Source organism: Mustela nivalis (genome assembly GCF_964662115.1).
Source record: "Mustela nivalis genome assembly, chromosome: 2".
Classification (NCBI taxonomy): domain Eukaryota; kingdom Metazoa; phylum Chordata; class Mammalia; order Carnivora; family Mustelidae; genus Mustela; species Mustela nivalis.
This window is the reverse complement of record NC_139021.1, coordinates 152003122-152027504: the sequence shown is the minus strand read 5'-3', so window position 1 is coordinate 152027504 and position 24383 is coordinate 152003122. Positions and strand designations below refer to the sequence as shown.

The window sequence follows — 24383 nt, the reverse complement described above, 5'->3', positions numbered from 1 at the left end:
TGGATAAGTAGACCTGAATCCCATTTTCTCCACCTCTTTTTACCATTACATACAGCTTTAAGGATAATACCCCTTCATTAAAATTCTTCTCAAATTTGGATTTAAGACAATATCAGAAAACCTTAAAAATTAAAGGGCTTAGATATGAGTACTTCCTCTGTCTTCCACAATTCTTGGCCACAAAAATGTTCTAAATGTCTTTTAAAAAAGGTCAGTGTTTAGGAAGGGAGAACTTTCTTGGTAAGCTATACTAAAGTGGAGAACAGAGAAGCTGAATTCTTTCAAAAGATTGCTGGTGGGATGCCTGGGTGGCTCAGTTGGTTAAGCAGCTGCCTTCAGCTCAGGTCATGATCCCAGCGTCCTGGGATCAAGTCCCATATCGGGCTCCTTGCTTGGCGGGGAGTCTGCTTCTCCCTCTGCCTCTGCCTGCCACTCTGTCTGCCTATGCTCGCTCGCTCTCTCTCCCTCTCTCTGACAAATAAATAAATAACATCTTTAAAAAAAAAAAAAAGATTGCTGGTATTTGCTCTTTTCCCAGGACACTAGATAAGTCTCTGAAATTTGGGAAAGAAGGCAAAAAAGGACAGATAAGAAGCAAGAATGAAGAGTATTACAAAGCCTGATCCCATCCTGAATCTCTGATCTGACCCTGAAGCTCTGATCCTTGTGGTTCAAAATGTTTATCACACTCAAAGGGTTTAGGAATTCTTGGCTGTCTACCAGCCTTGGCCCAAATAGAGGCACGTGACATGCCCAGAGCAAGTCCTCCTCCAGGTCAGCCAAAAGATTAAGGGTAGGAGCCAGTCTTCCCGGGGCCTAACATACTAATCTAGGTTGCTGCAGGAAGATATGTAAGGTTCATCCATCCAGACATGCATCAGTTTCAAGAACAAGGCTGTGTTCACTGCTTAAGACGAAGACAGCACCAGTGCCCAAGGATGCTGATGGGGAATATTCATCGGGATCTAGATGTGGACTGTCCAATATGGCAGCCCCTAGCCACATGTGGCTGAGCACTTGAAATATTGCTAGTTCAAGTTGAGATGTGCTTTCAGTATAAAATGTACATCAGCATCAAAGACTCAGCATGAAAAAATAATCTCATCAATGTTATATTAATAAATGTTAAAATGTTACTTAACACGTAACATGTTTAAAAGATATTTCAGATATACTGAATTAAATAAAATATGTTAAAATTAATTTCATTTGTTTCTTGTTTTTACAATGTGGCTACCAGAAAATTTAAAACTACATTAGTGGCTCATATTTTATTTCTACTGAATGACTGCTATTTTAGAGGGATGCAGAAAGCCCCGTCAGGAGGTGAGTTTATTTTTCACACCAACACTTGAGATACAGTAATTTTTTCTACTTTTGAATATGAAGAAGAGGTTTCCACAGGCTAGGTTACCTGCCTACTCTGATGAATGGTAGCACAGAGACTTGAATCTAGGTTTTCTGATATGAAATCATAAATTTTATGTCAAATTTTAAAGCTTTTTTAAATCCCCAAAGGAAAAGAATTTTACATAAAAATACCAGCTATATCAGCATTCTAAATGCTTCATTTATTTAATTCAACACTATTTAATAATTTAATCCTTATTACAGCCCTATTAGGTAATATTAGGCCTCTTACAGCTGAAGAAACTGAGCAGAACTTAAGTAATTTGCCAAAAATCAATGAGTAAGTGAGAAAAGCCAGGGTTTGAATCAAGAGCCCATTTTCTTAACTAACACAGCCTGTGTGACACATTTTTTTCTAATTTTATTTCTATAGGCCTATATATACATAGAAAAAGAATGCCTTACCCCTTAATTTGGGAACCTTAAAAATGTCTGTTTGTAGAATAAGATCTCCTTTTATGCTAAGTATTTTGCACAGAATAGCCCCTTTAAGCAGCTTATTTATTCCTTAAAAAAAAAAATAACTGTAGAAAATACATTACATGCTTTTAAAAGCTGTTAAGTAAAGCACAACCTCATAAGAATTAGAATCTGAGAAAATTCAGGCCAGAATTTCAGTGAAACTGAAAAAAGTAAAAGGAGGATTTGCTTTCCCTTAGAGGCTTAAAAAACCCATCATTACAAAACTGACCTTTGATTCTTAGTTTATAATTTTGTTCATATTAGCTGGAAAATAAATTTTTAAAATATCTTCAAGATTTAATACCAAGCTTTCTAACTGCTCAGCTGCTGTGCTGGGTAATTCCCTTGGTCCAAGAAAGATGTTGAGAAAGTCCCCCCTGTGGTTAAGACTGTGTGTGGAGACCAACTAGAGTTTTTCACTCTCACCAGCTACTCTACAAACAGGTGCTATAGCCACAAGAAAACACCTGAGTCGGAAAGGGATCTGGGCTTGCCAATGATCTCTCTAGGTGGGAAAAACACTTGAATAGAAATAAGTGCTAACATTTACTGAACACTAACAAGGGTCAGGCTCTCCGCTCAAGGCTTTGAATGGATTCTAGGATGGACTTTGACCACCCCCTTTGACAAATGAGAAATGCAGTATTGGAGTGCCTGAGCAGGCTGCCCACAACTGGCCAGCTGTGTACCACAGACCATATCCACCCTCAGGCTGTGCAACTCCAGGCCTAAAATCTACACCTTGATGCAACACATCTTAATGTCCATAACACTTGGTCCCTTCATTAAGATTTCATTTTTTTTTAAAGATTTTATTTATTTGACAGAGATCACAAGTAGGCAGAGAGGCAGGCAGAGAGGGGGTAAGCAGTCTCCCTGCGGAGCAGAAAGCCTGATGCGGGGCTTGATCACAGGATCTGAGACCATGACCTGAGCCGAAGGCAAAGGCTTAACCCACTGAGCCACCCAGGCGCCCCAAGATTTCATATTTTTAACTGATGCTTATATTGAGCCCATTCAACTTCTGCCTAAAGCCTACTAAGACCAAATCTTTCCTTTGACCATTTCTCTTATTTGAACTAGGTTGTTGTACAAATTAATACAAAAAGAGTCCTTGTATCATCTACAGCAGCAGTTCTTTTTCTGGGGTATATATAGAGAGTATTAGTTATAAAAAATAAGAATGAAATCTTGCCCTTTACAGTAACATGGATGGCCCTACAGGATAAGTGAAATAAGCTGGAGAAAAACAAATACCATATGATTTCATTTATATGTGGACTCTAAAAAGAAAAAAAAAAAAGAAACAAACAAGACAGAAACAGATTCATAGATAGAGAACAAACTGATAGTTGCTAAAGGGGTAGAGGGTGGGGGTGGGGAATGAATGAAATAGGTGAAGGTGATTAAGGGGTATAATCTTCCAGTTATAAAATACATAAGACATGGGACATAATGTATAGCATAAGGAATACAGTCAATATTACTGTAACAACTTTATATGGTGACAGATGGTAACGAGGCTTATTGTGGTGACCATTTTGTAATATATATGAACACTAAATCACTATGTTGTATACCCAAAACTAAAACAATATTGTAGGTCAATTATTCTTCAATAAAAATATTTTTTTTTAAAAAGCAGTGATTCTCAAATCACTGCAATCACCAGTGAGATTAAAAAAAAAAAAAATGGATTTGTGAACCACACCCAAGACCAGTTAAATCTGAATCTCTGGGAGATTAGCACCAGGATTCTAACTTTGCAAAGCTCTCTCACTGAGGCAGCCAAAGAAGAATGCGGAAACCTGACCAAGAATTCAGTCAGAAGTCACTTTATTATTCATCATTAGGAAATCACTGTCAAGGGACAAGATGTAATAAAAAAAATGGGATTAATGTACTCTTTCCTCATAATGCAGATTTACATGAGAAGCGAGGTAGTACAACAAAGTTGTTCTAGATAAAAATAATCTTGCAGCAGACTACCTGGATCTGAATCCCAGTTCTCTCATTAGGCAAATTACTTTGTGTTTTTCTATGTACAAGGGAGATAGCAAAGGCTCCTATCTCACAGAGTTCTTGTGAAGATTAAATGAGATAATATATGTAAAGTGTGTAAACGAGTGTTGGAGAACTTGTAAATATTCAGTTCATGTGAGCTATCACTATATATTAGATCACTGGATGAGCATAAAATAAGGAGGAGGAGATTCCGAGGAACTGAATATACTGAATGGCATCAGACTATGATTAGTTTCATGTGTCCATCTTAAATAACAGATGAGCTTCCTAACGGAACTTGAAATGTCTATCATGTATTGGTATTAATCCTCTGCAGCCATGTGTACCCTAGAGATAGTCTTGTGATTCAAGTATGATATTTATGACACACTGCTTCACCAGAACGGAAACTGCTGGTCTCTACATGTGTGATACTACTTTTTTTCTGGGGTGGAGGGCCCAAGATTGACCAACATTTCTTCATTATACATTCCTTCCTTGACTTCTATGTTTAATATAATTTCAGCACAGTCCCACTGGTCTAGGCCTTACCATGTTCTGTCTTTTCCTGATCACTTTGCACATACCTGCTCTGAGGCATGATCATCTGCTGATTTCATAGTTAAGGGCTATCTATCCTACTTCCTTATTTTCGAATTCTTTATTTCTTTTTTTTTTTTTTTTAGAGAGGGGGAGAGAGAGAAAGAAGTACAGAGAAAAAGAGGGAGGGAAGAGAGATAGAGAGATAGAGAGAGAGAGTTGGGGTAGGGGAGAGGGAGAGAGAGAATCTTAAGCAGGCTCCTCAAGGTAGAGTCCAGAGGGTGGGGTGTGATCTCATGACCCTGAGATCATGACCTGAACCAAAATCAAGAGTCAGATACTTAACTGACTGAGCCACCCAGACACCCTTATTTTCAGATTCTTGGTGGAGGGGGTTCTTCACAATAGGTACGACCATTTGTTGTTGCTATCTTGGATGTATGGTCCACCCACGTCTCTTCTGTATCAGAGAGCTAGCTTCCTGGCTTTGATGACACAAAGTAATCTACACAAATTTCTCTTCATGAACACTAATTCTGCTATCACTGATAGTAAAACAATAATATTCTTTTCTTTCGTGTCCTTGGTGTAGTCATTCATTAGTCATGCCCTGTTTTGCCTTGTTTATTGAAAATGATCAAATGCTGACTTCCTTTGTTAAAATCATCTGAATGTGTTAGTTTTATCTGTTAACATAGAAGCATACTTTTCCTTCGTTCCTTAAGCACATCACTATCTTTATATACCCTTCTTGATAGCACTCACTTGATACAGTTTGCCTTCGAAATATTTATCTATCATCTGCTAACAGTCTGTAAGTAAATCGTGGTCATCTGCAAAGAGAAGAAGCATCAGTTTCCTGCTTTTGATACATATCCTTAATGTGTGAAACTGACATTTTTATAAAAGTTTTCCAGAATAGCTGTAATTTGCTTCCATGAGACAGTATCTTCTGATTTTACTTACATAAGGAACTAACGAACATTTTTCTCTTATGTTATACATGGCACATTTCTTTTAAAGGCTTACATGGGTTGCAATTTCATGGAGAACGTTAAGAACAGCATTCCTTTCTATTGAGTAGAATGCTTTATTATTGACTCTACAGGACAGAGGAACAGGCAGCAGCATTTTTTGGACAGGGTCAGGATACAATCTTGGGATTTAAGCATAGTAGTGGGATCTGAAACCAAATAGACCAGGAGACCAAAAGGTTCAGAAAGGCTAGAAAGCTTATCCCACTTCCACAGACAGGTTTAAGGAGTCAACTATGACTCCAAGGTCAAGATACAGTCTGGTGGTAGCTCCGTCAGTCCAGGGCTGCCCTCATCCCCCTTCCTTATTAATAGAAATTTCATGATCAATCAAAATAATCACTTCCTTACACATGTTCTTGAATAGTTCTGCTGTTTTCTACTTCACCTCTTTGCCTCTCTCTTAGTTCAGCAGACCTGGCTCATTTAAAATATTACACCCTGGCCAAATCCAACTCTCTACATACTCTGCTTCTACAGGATTACAGCAGAACACTGGGAGAAACACAAGCAGCATGTTGATTGGTCTCTCACCTTAATTCTTGACCATGGACACTACAGGGTGCCGCATCTGCCAGGCAGTCACACTCAACTCCCAAGTCCATTTGGCTCTTTGCTAATACTGCATACCTTCTCCTCTCCTCAAATCCCCAACATTTCTTCCCCATCCTCACTTTCCACTGATCACCTCACTTCCTTTTTACTGAAAGTGAAAGGAAAAAAAGAAAAAAAAATTGAAACAAAGAGAATTCATACCATCACATCTATTTACTTACTAGCATCTATGCTCTCTGCTCTTGCCTATCTCTAAAACATTCCTGTGCCTATCAGTCTCGGCCTTTGCACTAGACCCCTCCAAGTGACCCAAGAACATTGCTCCAGTGCTTCTCCCCTTTCACTTACATTAGTCTTTTGCTGAGATTCTGAACAATATTAAAACATACGTTTCCATCATAAAAACCAAAAACTAAAAAACTTGTTGACCCTACTTCCCTTGTGAGCTATCACTCCATTTCAGAGTGAAATACACTCATTCACTCATTCCCCAGCATCGCTCTTTCCAATTTTCTCACCTTCTTTACCTTAAGGTTAAATACTTGTATAATCATAGTACAAATATCAAACTTTGTCTTTCAACTTCTCAATCTACACTCATTCCCTTGGTGCTTCCATTGTTGACAAACCATATGCTCATAAACTCCAGACGCATGTGTCCATCTCCCAACTTGGTATCTCTGGATGTCTCATAGTTGACATTCAATTGCCAAAAAATAGCCACCTGATCTTCCACCCTCAGTTTTTCCTGTATGATTTGATGATATCTTTATCCTTCAAATTCCTGAGGCCAAAAATCTTGGAAGATATCCTTGATTCCTTTTTTTTAAAATTTATTTGATAGAGAGAGATCAAAAGTAGGCAGAGAGGCAGACAGAGAGAGAGGAAGGGAAGCAAACTCCCTGCTGAGCAGAGAGCCCGATGTGGGACTCGATCCCAGAACCCTGGGATCATAACCTGAGCTGAAGGCAGAGGCTTGCTTAACCCACTGAACCACCCAGACCCCTGATTCCTTTTTCTTAATGAGTTCATTGGCAAATACAACTTTACCTACAAAATAGAACCAGAATCTGACCACTTTGCCCACCACCACCACCACGTTGCATAAGCCATCACTACCTCCTGCTTGGCTTACTGTAATTATTCCTAACAGGTCCATTTTCAATGGTCATCTGAATGATCCTTTTAAATTTAAGTCAGATCATGTCATTCTTCCACTCAAAACCCTTCTGAATTGGGTCTTCATTTCTCTCAGAGTAAAAGCCAAAATCCTTAAGATGGCCCCCAAGAACTGTGCACTGGGCCTGGGGCCCACATCACCCCATTAACTTTCCCAATTCTGCTTCGTTCCCTGCCGTCCAGCCATGGTGGACTCCTGGCCACTTTGCAGCCTGACAGGCATGTGCCTTCTTAGAGCCTTTGCTCTTGCTGTTTCTCTACCTGAAATATTCTCCCCTCAGACCTGTGATTAGCTAACTCCTTCGCCTCCTTCAGTCTGTTCAAATGTCATTAAATGAAGTCTACCCTGAACATAGGCTTATTTTAAATTGTAACATCTCACTGACAGCCCAATTCCCTTTACCTAGCTTGACTCTCTCTCTTTTTTTTTTTTTTTTACAGCATTTAGCACCTTCCACGATACATTATGATTTCCCTATTGCCTTCTGTGCTGCCTCATGTGTCCTGGGTGCCTAGTATAGTACCTGAAGGAGAAGACGTTCAGTAAATATTTATGGAATAAACAAGGACATGGGGTTAGGAATCATAGAGGGAGGCAGGATTCTAGGGCCTATAGTGTCCTATTATAGTCAAGTCAGAGATCAGCCTACATTTTCAATTTAGGTAAAGGAAAAGATTTTCTCTGAGTTTACTAGCAATCTTTCTGACAATTTAAAAAAGTTAATTCAACACAAATTTGAAAGTTTTAGTTTTCCAAAATACAATAATTTTCTGCTGAGTAAAGAAATTCAGTGATTGAGCATTCTGAGAGAACAAAGATTTGTCCATCGGTTTTTAAATTTTTGATATAATATAGTAGTCTGGTAAAAACCAGTGTTATAAAACATCAGCAGTTATAAAAAAGTCTTCAAAGTATCCAAAGAGAAATTATCTTTTGTCTTTTCTACATGTTTGAATTGTACTTATTCATATTGTTTAATTCAAACATGTGTCAGACTTTTTTTTTTTAACTAACTCTATTTATATAGGCATAGAGAGAGAATGCTGTCAGCGGTTTGTGGGGCAAAGGGAGAGGGAGAGAGAATCTTAAGTGGGCTCCACACTCAGCATAAAGCCCAATGTGCATAGCTTGGTCTTATGACCCTGAGATAGTGACCTGAGCCAAAATCAAGAGTTGGATGCTTTAATCAACTGAGTCACCCAGAAGCCCCGTGCCTAGACTCTTAAACATACTTGTGCACTAACCGTGACTTCTAACTCTTAATAATTACATATTTTAGGGTAGATATTTTTTCTCACTCTTATCAGTGGTATTGGTTCCAAATGATTATGACCTAAATATAATTTATTCTCAGAAGCCAATATAAGACAATTTCATTTTTTAATTTGTTAGCCTCTAGTTTTGGCTTTGAGTGTCCACTATGATATTTTGCTCAACTGTTTAAACATTCTTTACTATCTAATGCAGTTTCAAAAGCTAAAAGAACCATAAATTTAATACAATTTTCTTTAGCATTATTGTTAATAACAGAAGACACCTAGACTGTTTAAGACCTATAATTACTCTTACTTAAAAAGAATCATCAAAATGAATGCTATAATCACTTTCATGAATGAATGACTAGTTTCTGCCAAAATATTGTTTGAAAGATCTAACAATGTACCAATGACCTCATTTCTAATACATTCCTGAAACATTATATTTGCTACCTATTGAGAATTTAAATGTAATTTCTAATTAGGCCTTTGGTTTTTATTCTAAAATTGGCCCTAAAAATTGAATCTTATAAAGAATACATTATTGGAAAGTTCAATTTGTAACTTCATTATAATGGCTATTTATTCAGAATTAATAAATTCATATCATGATTGGGTACATTAGACAAGTATCCTGTCATGCAAACATAGCAGGAAGAGGCTTTTTATATACATATAAAGCCTATATATATATATATATATATATATATACACACACACACATATGTATGTGTATATATATATATATATACATATACTTAAATTTACTTGTTTACTTGAAGAAATTTCAAAAGACAAAACCAAGCAGAAAGAAGAAAAAATAAAATTAGGAAAATGTCATAATTAATTATAAAGATGCCAGAGTCAGATGTTCAGGATTCAGAATCCAGCTCCAGCATTTACTAGCTTTGTTACTTAAACTTTCTGTGTCCTGTCTCTATGAAAAATACTGGAATAAAATCTGAAATGCTCTTCCTTCAAGCCTTCTCACAACTTGCTATTTTCTTTTATTTTGGTCTCTGCTCAAATGGTAACTCCCAAGAAAGACCTTCCTCTGTTTTATTTTTTTCTCAGCATTTGATACACATAACATCTGAAATGATACTGTTTACTTGCTTATTGGCTGCCTCTCCTATTAGACCACAAGTTCCAGGAGGGCAAAGATTAGGCAGATCTTGTTTAGATTAAATAATCCCACCTAGCTAGAAGGTTCTTGGGAAGATTAAATAAGATAATAAATGTAAAGCTCATGACCACAAACACAACATTCAATAAATAACAGCTATTAGTTTACTTTTATTAGCATTTATTTTCATTATGGTATGATTTAATTACTGTCTGATTATAAACTGCCTGATTGAAGTATGCTAGTATTATAAATGTCTGGTCAAGAGCTGTGCTTTTCAAACTCGTACACCACAGAATCACCTGAAGAGCTTCTTATTACACGGATTTCTAGCCTTGCCCGCAGAGACTTTGATTCAGCAGGTATACGGCAAGGCTCAAGAATTTGCACTTTTAACAAGTTCCCAGATAATGTTTCTGCTGTGGCAGCCACTAGCCTGGAGCCCACACTTTGAATAGCAAGTGTATGTAGCCCAGGGTTTTAAACATTGAATATCTACACAATCAAGAGATCTCTATACCTTAAAATACTTATGTATTTATAACACGTTTTCCAAAACAATAAATGGTTGGTCATACTTAAATTTTATCATCTTCTGATTAATTGTTCCTTCATGTTTACTAATTATCACATAAAATCACCAAGTCCCTTAACTGTCAACATCAACTACGCTTAATTATCAATTAATCTGTCTTCTATGCATAAATTAAAAACTAAGTACAACAATGTTTTTCCAAAGAATTTGTACCTAGTGAAGGGAAATCTACCACCATAATCTCTGAAAGGGCACAAAGAAGAAAGCTTTCCTTTCCCATACCACAGATTTCTATGTGTATAACCCTCCCCCCACCCCCGAGGAAAGAATCATCAAACTCTTAAGAAGTCCTCTAACCACAAAAGAGTTAAGAACCAATACACTGTATTCTTCACATTTTTGCTCCTGGAACAAAGCTCCTTTGTTTCTAAGTTAAGTTAAGTGAAAAGTCTTTCATTTTAAGCCAACAATCTATACAACCACAAGCAAATATACTCTAAGTAACCTCAAAAACTTTCTGAGGATCCTGGTACAAGAGATAGAGCATCCCTTACTCTAGAACTGCCAATCTCTGGTCTCCAGTCCAGCATCTCTCCCAAAGACCTACATGGCTTCCACCTATACTGTAGGAGACAGTTTTTCAAAATTCGTAAATCCTAACTGACACTGCCTACATGCCTTTCAAGCTACTTATTACTGCATGTGAATCTTTAAAAGGAAAAACAGTAAAATAATCAACAAATTGGCCATCTATTTATTCATTTAATCATTATTAAGCACTCAAGTACCAGGTACCAAGGATACACCAAATCTGCCTGTGGTTCCAGGTAGGTGGCATATCTTGGAGGAGAGGAGTTTTAAAGGATGGGTAACGGCCAGCCGGGCATATGGGCTAAGTGCATTCCAAGAGAACACACAGCTGAGCCAAGTATGTACATGTGTGTGAAGTAGGTGGTGAGGGAGGAAGAGGTGGGCATAGCTAAGTAGCTTTAATTTCTCCTGAGAGCACTAGGATATCTCTAGGAAATTCTGGGGTGGTTGAAGAGTGAGTGATGAAGACAGGAGCTACTTCAAATGGTCAGGCATTGACACAGGTTAGAAGTGGGCTGTGGTGACTGGTGAGAAGTAATGAGGGTCTGAGAGAACAGTAACAGGAGGGCTTAAGTGAAGGGACAGATTTGAGAGATATTAAAGAAGCCAGACAGGACTCGGTCCCCATTTTGTTAGGGAGGATAAACAGAGTCAAGTGTGGAGCTCATTTTCCTGGTGGATAACTCAGTGTCTGCATCCCATTCATTCATTTTTTGACAATGAGGAGTCCCAGGTGGACACCCAAGTGCATATCGAGTAGGATTCTGAAACTCAGAAGGAAGGTCTATGCCAGAAAAAAAGATCTGGGAGACATCAGCACATGCAGCTTAAGTCCCACAGTAGATGAGCTCACGCAGAAAAGAAAAAGATCCAAATACACATGTAGAAATTTCTTCTTGGCTTATGAGTTTTTCTTGATAGATTTTAAGTTCTGAATTTGTCTTTTTTAACACTCTGCCCCAGTGGCTAGCAAAGTGCCTGATAACTAATTATTTTGAGTAATTCAATAATTATCTATTATTTGGGTAGACACGTTTATTTCCTTAAGGTATTTTTTTATTTGGGTTAAAGTTATCTCATAGATCTATAACCATAGTTAGTGTGGATTTTAATTCATCTAGCATCAAGTGACCATTCAAAGCTATGACTCGTTTCTGTTTTAACTTCTATCTTGTTTTAAAATTTCATCTTTTTATCAAGTGTCCTTGGCCTGCTGAAGAGAAGTGTTGTTAACAGGTGAGATATGAGCATACTTATACTGGGGCTTTTATAAGAGTTCTTTGTTTTGTTTTGTTTTTTTGCAACTCTTTGCCAAGAACCTGGGACACAGTCTACCCTGCCATCTCTGCCTCTCCCATCCTTCTAACTGGCCCTTCCTCTTTCTTCCCATGCAGCTGTGGAGCTAACATCTTCAAGGGCTACTGTAGTCAGTCATCCTGCTGGTCCTGTTGGCCCTTATTTCTACATCGACGGGGAAGCCAGGCAAGGTTAGCTCCAGAATTTCTCAATGGGAGAACGACTCACAAAATCATAGTATTTGTACAAAGTTATTTTAATAAGATACTCTTTTTATTTGCCTAAATCAAGATTAAAAATATTATGGTGTACTATAATATCACTTAACATTTCTCACTTTCCTCCTCTCCCATTTGGCCATCTGACTTTTCTATTTCCTACTCTCCCAAATCGCAGTATCATTAAATAGGACCCACATTATACATAAGAAAACTGGGTAAAATCAAAGACCCAACAAATGACTGAGGAACACTGCTCTTTATCATTACAAATAAGAGGATACTTTGCAAACAGGATAGTTTTTGCTTACAAGCCCCAACATAAATACAAATAAAATAATACCCAGAAATCGAGGGACCAGAAAGTGCATTAAGATGAGTACTACAGGATTGTCAGGTCTCCACAGACACTGGGTTGAGTACCTTACTTCTTCATCATTTACTCTGCTATTCTGTATTCCTGCTGATGATAAAGGTCACATTTATGATTCACCACTGTTTTTTAATTCCACTTCAGCTACGTACGTTTTCTCTCAGTAAAGGGGCTTGATGACAGCCAAGGAGTTTTTCAGGCTAGAATGACTTGTGCAATTAAACTGTCATTTACCCCTTTAGACTTTAAACTGCTATTGTAAACATAAACATTGCCCTTGCTTATAACCTGTTTATACTTTTGAAATATTTTGTTTTCCTCCCAAAAAGTGACATTTAAATTGAGATTTCATTATGCCCCAGAGAAAATTTTCTTTCAGAAAAACAGATATATAATCTGTGTAAGAAAGGCAGAAATTGGGAGAATCTGGGCTTTATTCTCATTTTCCAGAGTTGATGGTTTTTGCTAGAGAAATCCAAATGTGAAAATAATGCACAAATATTAGAAGGAACAAAACAAAACAGACTGGGACCATGTCTTGGTACCATGCTTGGTATAGCAGGAAACATGGAAGTGTAACAGAAAGTCCTTGTCCTAGAGTAGCCACATCCACTGGCTCCTCCTCCAAAATACATCCATGATCCAATCACTCTTCCCAGGCTCCAGTCTCACACCTCTTTACTCTGGTTGAAGACTCTATAATCTTTCAGGGGACCTGGAGTGACTGCTGTTGTATAAACCTTCCTGCCTCAAAGCCTTATTTATACTGGCTTTTCCCTCTGTCTAGAATGCTCTTCCCACATATCCACAGAGGTCAGTTCCTTCAGGTTTGCATTCAAATGTCATCTTATCAAAGATGTCAGCCCTGACACTCTATGTAAAAGAACCCCATCTGTCCTACCTACAGCCCTTCTTTGTTCCCTTTATAGCATTCATCACTATCTAACATGGCACATGTTTATTATCAGTTTCATAATAAACACTAGAATGTTAAATTCCACTAGAATGTTAAACTTCACAAGAGCATAGATTTTTTACTCTATTTTGTTCACAGTTGCATCCGTTCTGGAATGGATGGTGCCTGGCACACAGTACATATTCGATAAATATTTGCTTGATGATATTGAACTGGCAAATATTCAGGTTAAATAATGATACAGGGCAATAGTAAATTAGTATTTCAAGACCATTCATAGTTAATTGTTAATTGAATAGCATAGGCTGGTAATAACCAAAGGCCATATATATCCTCATCACTTGGAAAGGTTTTCCAAAGTACACACACATGGACCTCACCACCACTGATCCACCAAACCGTCTTCTACTGATAGGCTAGGTGACAAAGAAACTTGGTAAGAGTTCCACAGATATGATCATATTAGAACAGAGATTTTCAAAGTTGATCATGCTTCAGAATCACCTAGAGGGCTTATTGAACATAGATTGCTGGGCCTACTCCCAGAGTTTCTGATTCAGTAATTCCGGAGTGGGGCTTGATAATGTGCATTTCTAACAAGATCTCAGGTGATGCAGAGGTTGCAGGGTTTTTGGTCAAAGGGTACAGAATGTCAGTTAAACAGATGAGTAAGTCCTAGAGATCCACTGCACAGAATAGCCTATAGTTAACATTACTATGTTGTATGCTTAAAATTTGCTAAAAGGGTAAATTTTAAGTGTTCATATCACAAAAATAATAATAATAAGAGCTGGGAGAAAACTTTTGGGGGTAACGGACAGGTTTATGGCACAGATGTGGTGATGTTTTCATGGGTCTATACTTATCCCTAAACTCATCAAGTTGTATACATTAAATATGAACCGTTTTTTTTTGGTATGTCAACCATACTTCAGTTAAAGGGACATAAAAAAGCCAATGAACTAAAGTACGCATACCCAAACAAAACCTGGGAGCAGAACAAGTCCTTCAATACACTTTAATATTTTTTTCCCAAAATCTATTTAGGCTTGGTTTATTTTTTCTTAAAGATTTTATTATTTCAGAGAGACAGAGTGAGTGTGTATCTGTGATATACTTTAAAAATCAAAAACCTAAAATAGTTCAATTTTTAAAAAACTATAACCAATAACAACATGTTTATGATTTTTAGAACATTAAGATTAGATAAAAGTCAACTATTACATAAGAAATAAGAAAAAAATACAAGAAAAATTTCATGCCACTGGTATCCCAATGACAAATTTAATCCTGAAAATAAACTCAAAAGTTAATGATTCTTGGAATACTCATCGTTTTGAAAGTGAAAATCTAGATATTAAAAAAAAATGTGGTAGTTTTAAGAGAACAAATGTAACCCATAACTTCTGATGGGTAAAGGACATAAAAGACTACTCACAGGTATGGAGGCATTCCGTCACTGTAGTTGGCTTGATCAGGTACCCTTTACAGATGTAGCAGGTAATGTAAGGATTGAAATCTTTCACCAAGTGTTTCCTTTGGGTAGCCATTCGTGGTTAACTAGGCTTTAGTAGTTCAGGCAAAGAGGGGTAGTAAGTGGATGAAGTTTGATCCCAGGAGCTGGTGTGGAGTTCCCAACTGGATGTCCTGAGGCATGAGAACTAACATCCAGATTTATCATGAGATCGCTGGTCATCACTCCTTTTGGTGATTTGGCTTTCCCATATCTGTTTCCACAGTAATTTTAAAAAGATAAGAGAAAAAAGTGTCAAATTCCTCATACTATATTAATAACATATTAGCGGCAAGTGTTACATGCTCCCAATTAGGTGAATGGGTGAACAGAACATGTCTCTTACTATCACATTAATTTGTAAACCTGCTATTATTTAATTCAGGATAACAGATACATCAAATCCTGGAGCCTTCACTATGAACTCTAAAAAATGACACCCAAGGTGGTTAACTCCAGTTTTGGTATCTTTACCTCTACAGTAATGCATTTTTAACTATCTGCTTGACTGCTTTGTTAGGAGTTCTTACCAATACAGGTTATAAGATTCAAAACTGAAGTCACTGTCCTCCCTACCAATATGCTTCCTATTTCCATTTTGTACATCTGGTCAGCGAAATCAAGTTGATGTCCTTTTCTATTTCATCCATAGCCACCCTACTTAAGCTTACTTCTCCACCTGCAGTCCATCTTCATTCTACCAGCTTTATTTTATTCTATCACATTCGGGTCTTCTTCTCAGAGACTGCCAATGTCTCCTTTTTACAAACAGAAAGACATTTAAATTCCTTAGCTTTCCATATAAGACCTTCCACAGGCTGACGTTAGCATACCCTTCAACACTTTTCTTTAAGCAAACTGAAAGGATCACTCTCTCACAGTCCATTCTGCATGGGCAATATACTCTGTGCCCAACAAGCCCTCCCTTATTTTGTCTAAATCCTACCTACATCCTTTGAAACCCTTCTCCAAATTTACCCTGAGTGTACTCTCAAGTTTAATCCTTCTTTTTTTGTAACATTTTCCTTTTGATTCATAGTTACATTCATTCTTTAGGTCCTCTATTAGACTACACAATCTCTGATAGCAACTACTCACATTTAGTAAATGTATAACCTAGGCAACGTTACTTATTCTCTCTAAATCCGTTTGTTTAAACTGTAAAATAAAAATAAGAGTGCCAGTTCCCTAAGAGTAGTGAGGATTAAATGAGACCATATACATAAAGCTAGCACACAGTAAAAGCTAAAAGTCATTATTTTCCCCCCAGAAATATTTAGCCTTGTTGGCTGGTAGATGGGGTTGTTAAAGAAAAAATAAAGTTTAAGAGGTTTCTCACAAACAAATGTGTTCTCTGAGAAAACAAGGTATTGATTTCCCAAGTTAAACCTATAAACAGGAACTTTTCTTCTATCTTAGCTGTTAAGTCACAGTTATAAAGCAAGCGGGGAGGCAAAAGGCATCATTCCACGGACACATCGCCATTAAGAATGTGCATGGAATAGGTTCTGCGTGGTCCCATCCCACTCGCTCAGGAAAGTTATGCCCAGGGTGTAACATAAAGGGAGCATAAAAGGGAGCATAAATAACAGCCAAGGGGGTCTGGGTTCTGGTCCTTTGCCCTGTATGACCTTCAGTAAGGCATTTAATACCCGTGCCCGGGTCTCAGCTTCTCCGCTATACATAAGGACTAACGGCCCTGCCTTTTCCACAGGTTTGCCAGGAAGCTCCATAGCTGAGAGTCTTCTGAAAGAGGAAATGCACGGTCCCGACCTCGGGAGGTATGAAGAGAGTAAGCCACAGAGCCCTGTCACCAAGACAGTTAAAGGAAGCAAGTACTTGCAGTGACGGGGCGACACGGAACTTTTCCGCGTCCTCCGGCGGGACCCGGCGCCACGGCCCTGGGCGGTCCGAGCACTAGTCCGACCCGCCGGCCCGGCAGGTGCGCGGGCCCGGGCCAGGAGGACGCGCTGCTCCGGCCCGGCCGGGGCTACGCGTGGGAGGACGCGCCGCCTCCCCCGGGGCCGAGGGCCGGCAGCCCGCCGCCCTCTCCGCGCCCGAGGGCAGGACGCGGTTCCGAAGCCCCCGGAGCCCCGCTAGTCACCCCTATCCCCGGCCCCGAGGGGCTCTCCCGGCTTCAGGCAAGGCCGGCCGCGGCAGGTGCCTGGAGATGCCGCTCCCGCCCCGGGCGCAAACTTGCGCTGGGAGCGCGGGGGCGGCCTGGGCCCCTCGGCCGCCTCTCCAGCCCGCCCGGTACCTACCCCGCGGCCGCCGCCGCCGCCGCCACCACCGCTCCTCGCCCGCCAGCGCGCCGGCCTCAGAGGGAAGGAAAGTGAAAGAGAAACAGCGCCCGCCGCGGCCTGGCCGGTCCCCGCGCCCCGTCCGCCCTCCCCCTGCAGGCGGGAGCGCGCCGGCTCCGCGGGGCCACTCGGCTCGGGCCCGATAGGGCGCGGCGGGCCTCGGGGCCCAGGGCCGGTGCCGCCTCCAAGGGCAACTCCACCCCCTTTCAACCGCCGGGGCCGCCGGCCGGCCACGCCCCCGGCCACGCCCCCGGCGCCACGCCCGCAGGCCACGCCCGCCTGCCCGCGCTCCTAGCAGGTGCCTTAGCCTCTCCGCTCGCCCTGCTGCCGTGGCTTCAGTGCGACACGTGGCCTTGGCCAAATTTTATCTCGGTTCTTCTCCTCACCACCCCTCCCGGTTGTTTTCATCATAACAACGTCTGGTACATTTTCCCTGGTGGGTTTAAAAGCAGTGGTCAGTGTTGATAATGAGTCACCCTGCGAAAGTGTCTACTCAGCTGCGTCTTCCCCAAGCCAGTCCCACCTGCGCGCAGCGGGGACGAAGACATTCCTTGATTTGCACCTTATGCAAAAATCACTAATGAACTTGCTACTGTGGGGTGGGGGCTGTTGATAACCGTAAGCAAGCAGGAGCGTTGTGGTGGGGGCATGGGGGGGTTCGTGGGTGGGAGTATCAGAAGAAAGGTAGAGTTATTACTATTTGCAAGGTTAAAAACAAACACCCCAGGTCTCTTTCTAGTGGCTTTGAGATCTACAAGAGACCATTCACTGCTAAAGATTTATTCAAAGGCATGCATTAAAGGATTCCTTAACGTCATTCAATCCTATTCTACTGCATTCCAAAAACTTACAAATTTCTACCGCAACCTCTATTTTGCTAAACATTAAATTAGACCTGGTTCTTTGCTTCTTAGAAAACTGCAATCAAGTAATCCTAGGGTGTCAGGCAAATCAGTGTGGTCTCCACCAGTAAAACAAAAGTTAAAACAAACATCCCAAAGGAAATCAGTAAAGGGTGGTTTCAATTTATGTATTAGAGGAAAAGGTGTTGTAATTACATCATTCTGCTTCTGTATAAGTGAGAGTGGTGGGGGCTGGGGAACTGACAGTACTGGGGTTGGGGTGGAGGATTAATGCAAAGTATTTGTTTTATCTCCTATTGAAAGTAGTCACTATCCTTATTATCAGAGGGATAGATTGTGGAGATGGTTCTAGTGGTAAACCAACAAACCCAACAACCATTGGTCCAGCAACCAAACAGGTGTTCCAAGATCTATTTCAAATTTGAATACATCAAAACAGTAGAGAAAGACATATTTTAAAACATATCTAATTTATAGTTAATCTTATGTAGAGGGAACATAACATTTAAAAAATACCATTGCTAATATCACAGCGGGAGCAATACATTTTCTCAAACAGCTTTCAAGGACCACATTTTTATAGTCCCTGTAAGAACCATTTTGCAAAAGCATACATGCCAATTTCTAAGCTAGGATCAGCTTCAATAAGTCAAGCACTCACAATGAGCACAGAAAACAAGTTTGGTTAAATGACTTTATAGGTGAAGGGTACTTTCAGATCTTTCATTTCAGAGAAAAAACAGATCAATATGTGAAAAGTCACCCTGTTTCAAGCAGTGGAATACACTACTGTATATACTATTATATATTGGTATTTTCCTATTTTGCATCTGAACCCATTAAAAAAATATTTTTAAAGAATAACACTTAATAGAGGTCCAAGGCGAGGGGCTTAAATGTGATTGGTGATTGATAGTAAGTGGGATTAATCAACATTCCCTGAGGAAATGAGTTCGAGGATGGATATTAGGAAGGCTTTCCTTAGAAATGGAAGGAGTGAGGAATATGCTAGAGTAGGACCGGAAGACAGGTGTAGAGGGTGCATTGCCATAACCCAGACTGCAGACAGTGGACTTAGGGGTGGGAGAGAGAAACACAGCCTTTGTAAGGAAATCTGTGCCTTGTGTCCCTGGAGGATCTGTAGTAAAATGTTCAGTGGTTTCTCCTTTTCCCTCTTCAGCAACCACCCCACCTGGGAATGCTTTCCAGTAACTCACTTCTCAGTCCTCTGGTTCTGGCGGTGGGGCTGGAACAAACCATAGAAGCCTCAATGTGAGAGGGCAGCTCTGATAACAAATCTCAAGTACCAGTGGGGCCCTCAAATAAACAAAGACCTGGAAGCAATTGGATATGCAGGACTGGGGGTGGGGAGGCAGATAAAAGAATCATAGCTGGGATTCCCCTTATCATGAATCTACTTCAGCCTTCTCATTTTACAAATGTAGAAACCAAGATCCTGAAAAGTGGCAAGTTCATAATCACAGACCTGCTTTTGGTAAAACCAAGACCAAAACAAAGGTACCAGTTCCATAGCATTTACATTTCTCAAGGGAACTTCTTAAGTCCAGGATTTCAAGAGAGGTTGGGTAAGAAACGTGTTAACTTGAAAGAAAATAAGGAACAAAGGGAGAGAAGAGTGGGTGAAGGGAGAGAGACAAATAACTGTCTATATGGTCTCAGGGAGGAAGCTGCCACTGGTGAGTTCCTACCAAAGAAGCCTAATCCCAAAGCAGTAACTTGTTTCATTTGATCATTGATCCAGACTCTTCCAGGGAACCACAAATGGCTCTTGGTAACTCTAGCAACTACTTGGATCTACCCGTATACCTAACAAACATTTTCATTACTTATATTTTATGTCTAGATTTTTATTTCAGTTAAGGCTGGGAAGGGATAATTCTATACTGAAAAGTTTGCATTCTGTCTTTGGCTAATATATTATCCATGAACTGATGTTTAATAGCATAATGTATAAAAATGGGGTTAGAACTTTACATTTCCCCTGGGATATTAAATGAGATGGCTTCTTCATTTTTGTAAATTATTTTATGTACCTCAGTATGCTAGTTAATCTTTTTATATAGAATATCTCTAACATAAAATTATCTTCTATAAAAGTCTTCTTACAGAGATTTTAGAAAATAGTAAAATTTAAAGCATTCCCCTGGGTCCAAATGTATTTATTTTATAGCCATGGATATGACAGCTCAAAATCTATGACTACCTAAAATCAGTGATGGAGGTATGAGAAGGGAACAGAACCGAAGTTCCTCCAATCACCCTCAGCCATGTCTCTTTTTCTCGTAATGCACCTCTCCCCTGTAATCAATAATTCTCAAGGACTCTCTCTACTAAATGTCTCTTGAATCTTTCCACTTAACCTGACCAGGTTGAGATTATTATTATCTCTACCCTCCATTACTTCAATGAATTCTTAGCTATAGCTCTTATCTGTACAACCATTCCTCATAGCACAACCAGAGAACTCTCTAACTACAAATTGGATCATGCTGTTCCCCAGCTTAAAAACCCCTGTTCTTAGGTTGATGCTCAAACACTTAATAAGCCCTTTCCAGATCCCCATCATGTCTATAGCATTTCCCCTGAACTTATTCTGTCGCCCTAAAGAACATTTTTACCCTCTAGCTAGAAAGATGGGTCTTCTTCCTTTCAAAAGCGCATCCTGTCCCAACTTCCTTACCCCTCCCCTCCCTTGCTAAATCTGGTCAACCCTTGTTTATCCTTCAGTTATCTGACAATATCAAAGGCTACCTTCCCAGACACCTTGATGTTTTTGAAGAGCTTCTTTGATATACATATACCACATACATACATAACAACTCAACTTACTCTCTCAAGTCCCACATCACACTGTCTTGAACTGACTGGTTAACCTCCTACTAGTGCATAAGCCCAGGTGACCCATGGCTTGATTGTGCTTCACTAGCAGAACAGATGACAAAATGGTAAGCGTTTAAATAAATACTGGCTGAAAAGCTGAATATTTGCACGCACTCTAAGACGTATTCTGTGTATTCTTTGTCTGGCTTCTTCTTGGAGGGATCTTTCCAAAGATATGTTAGGCATAATCCCTGCAATCTAGGACTACTAATTAAAATCACAACAGGGAATAGAGACTTATCCACAGGAAACAATTATAGAGCAATACACCAAATTTATTAATAAACTATTAAATGACAAAAACTCCAGCTGAAGGAAGGAGTGCTACTGATGGTCAAAAAATTAGCCCTACATGCTCAAGACTCTGCCAGTAATAAAGACTGCAAGGGAAAATACTAAAAGCTACGGATATGAAAAATAAATGGGAATGTCAGAAAAAAAGAGAGACATTAAGTCAATACTCCTAAAAGGAAGTACAGATAAATAGCGTTAGGTAGAGGGACAAGATTAGTCTATGAAAGACTGTGCAACTAGCTAAATAAATATTTTAAAGTGCCTTAAGTACATTATGCTAAAAAGACAGACTAACAAAACTTGTTTTTTTCCCCCCTCTTTTGAGAGGCAGAAAAAACTAGCTGTATTTTCTTTACTGCAATTTCAACAGTTGGCTGGAGCAAGTTCCATTTATACTGGAAGAACAGAGAATGTAACTAAAATAGGTACAGACTATAAGGAAAAACTGCATTTACTCCCATCACTCCCATCATCAGAGCTGTGGATACTTTAAAACATCATGACAAAACCACAACTGTTATTTTGGGAGGTCAGATTAAATCCTTTAGGATCACCAGTGGACAAATGACTGACATGCAGAAACTAAGAATATTCCATCAAATTTGAATGTAGATGATTCTAACTTAGGAGTGATTATAGAAAAGTTAGGGAAAAAAGCCCTACCAAAAAAAGATATGAAATTCAAATGGGGCAAGTGCAAGATAAAAATTTAGTGACATAAACATTCAAATACCAGAGGAGACTAGGCACATGATTTGAAAAAGTCGTCATTTTAGAGGTAGCTGTGGTTCAGAGGAAGGGACACTGGACCTAGAAAGAGAACCTGGTTTTCCGTCAGGGCAAGTCACTTAAGCTCCCTTGGCTTCATTTTCTTTTTATGAAAACTGAGATTAATGTTACCTTAATCACTAGTCTTTTCTTTCTATATTTGTGTGTTATTATAATGAGCATATAGAAGATTAAATGAGGTAAGTTTTTTTTTTTTTAATTATCAGCTGTAAAGGACTGTAAAAATATAAGGTTTAAGTGTCAATCCTGTAGACCCCCAGCAGTCGAATAGTACCTGGTAATCCTGTACTACCCAGCAGAGGTCCTGGATGCTGAGAGAGTTTACAGGATGAATGAGACACTCCAGGCAAGGCCATGAATATAGGACACAGCATAAAGTAAGGCATGCAATGGTCACCAAGTATTCCTTCCTCTGGACTCAGTATTTATCACACCCAATTTTTAAAAAGATGGGAAAACCCAAGTATTTCATACTAAGCAATTCAAAGACACACAAAGAAAACTAATTCCCCCCAAATGTGTAATAAACTGGGTTAGTTCAACATTGCATTAGTGTGTGTTAAATCTTTATTTACTCCTCTCAGATGAAGGGGTAGCAGAAATGTAATGTTTTCCATTAAAATGCAAAATCTCTGGGCATGGTCACAGTCAAGTCCTCACGAACCATCTCTGGAGCTAGGAGCTCCTTGCTCACCAGGATTAGTAGACTTCTTAGTCTAAAGGAAGGGAGAGAGGCCAGGGAAGGGCAGGAGGCTTTAGTTATGACTTAACACTTTAGCAGGATATTAACTGTAACACTTTGCTGGCTGGGAGGTCCGGGAACCAGCAGGAGGAAGGCAAGTGTAACTGAAAGAGAAGAGCAAAGCACCAAAGACAACCTTCTCTCTTGAACTTCACAATTCTGTCTTAGATCAAAACCAAACCAAACCAAACCAAACCAAGAAAACACTCTTGAACACAAAAAGCAAATTAGTGTGTGTTCATATGGTCTTCAACTATTCACACTTAATGACTAAGATACTGATTACTTTGTGTTCAGGTTTGCAGGAAAACTAAGAGAACACAGGCCTAAATTAAAGCAGGGCAACATGACTTATGAGGTAGATAGTCTTAATTCTTGGGTTTCAGGGTGATAAACCCCACAGAAGTTTCAGAAGCTATGATAGCTTGTCTGTGATAGTTCAAGAAGAAAGAAACAGTATTTGCCTTCAATGGTTTCTTCACTTCTGTCTGTTGTAAGGGGTTATCCTTGCTGACTGGAAAAGATCCTACCACTTACCAAAACCTCCTAATAGATTCTTGATGAGAAGCTGAAAAAAGCACTAGCATCCAAGCATCTTAGAACACATGATGAAGGAGAATACAAAATGGTTCATAGAAAGTGGTTATAATAATAAAATAATATCTTTGATATATTAAAAAACAAAAGTGGTTAGCAGCATAAGCTCCATGAAGACAGGGCTTTTATCATTACTGTTGTATCCCTTGAATCAATTCTAAAACATAACAGGATCTCTGGGGTGCCCAGGTGGCTCAGTTGGTTAAGCGGCTGCCTTCGGCTCAGGTCACGATTCCAGGGTCCTGGGATCGAGCCCCTCATCAAGCTCCCTGCTCAGCAGAGAGCCTGTTTCTCTCTCTCCCTCTGCCTGCTGCTCTGCTTACTTATGCTCTCTACCACTCTGTCAAATAAATAAATAAAATCTTTAAAAAAATTAAAAAAAAATAACAGGATCTCATTAAATATTTGTTGGAATAAATGAATGAACAGATGGACAAGCAAATAAATGAAATCTGACTTTGCAGTCAAGACTGCCAACGTTCAAGTTCTGGTACAATCTCTCTTTTTAAGATTTTATTTATTTGAGAGAGAAAGACAGAATGAGAGAGAGATCAAGAGCAGGGGGAGGGGCAGAGGGAGAAGCAGACTACCCACTAAGCAGGGACCTTCCCATCCCCACGCCCCATGTGGAACTTGATCCCAGGCCCTGGGATCATGACCTGAGCCAAAGGCAGACACTTAACTGACTGAGCCATCCAAATGCCGTGGGCACAGTCTCTTACTGGCTATATGTCATAGGGCAAAGAACTATTCTGTCTCCCAGTTTCCTCATAACCTAAATGGATATAATAAAAGTACATATTTCAGGGGGGCTTAAGGGGATTTTAAGGAGATAATACCAGCAATGCACTTAGTACACTTAGTAAGCAAACAACACTGAATTCATCT

At 39.5% G+C, this 24383-nt stretch overlaps 1 protein-coding gene across 5 annotated transcripts in view; it reads right to left on the bottom strand.

Moving 5' to 3' along the window:
• PCGF5 (polycomb group ring finger 5) overlaps window positions 1–24383 on the bottom strand; it is a 123087-nt gene that overhangs the window by 58025 nt on the left and 40679 nt on the right. For 2 of the 5 annotated variants that reach the window (XM_082721926.1, XM_082721928.1), the window contains exon 2: window positions 14935–15223. In XM_082721926.1, the coding sequence (XP_082578052.1) occupies window positions 14935–15046 (112 nt within the window). In that variant the 5' untranslated portion in view covers window positions 15047–15223. Of the gene's footprint in view, window positions 1–14934; window positions 15224–17270; window positions 17466–24383 lie in introns of those variants that run through there. The other 3 variants (XR_014309248.1, XM_082721925.1, XM_082721927.1) reach the window with 3 other exon arrangements.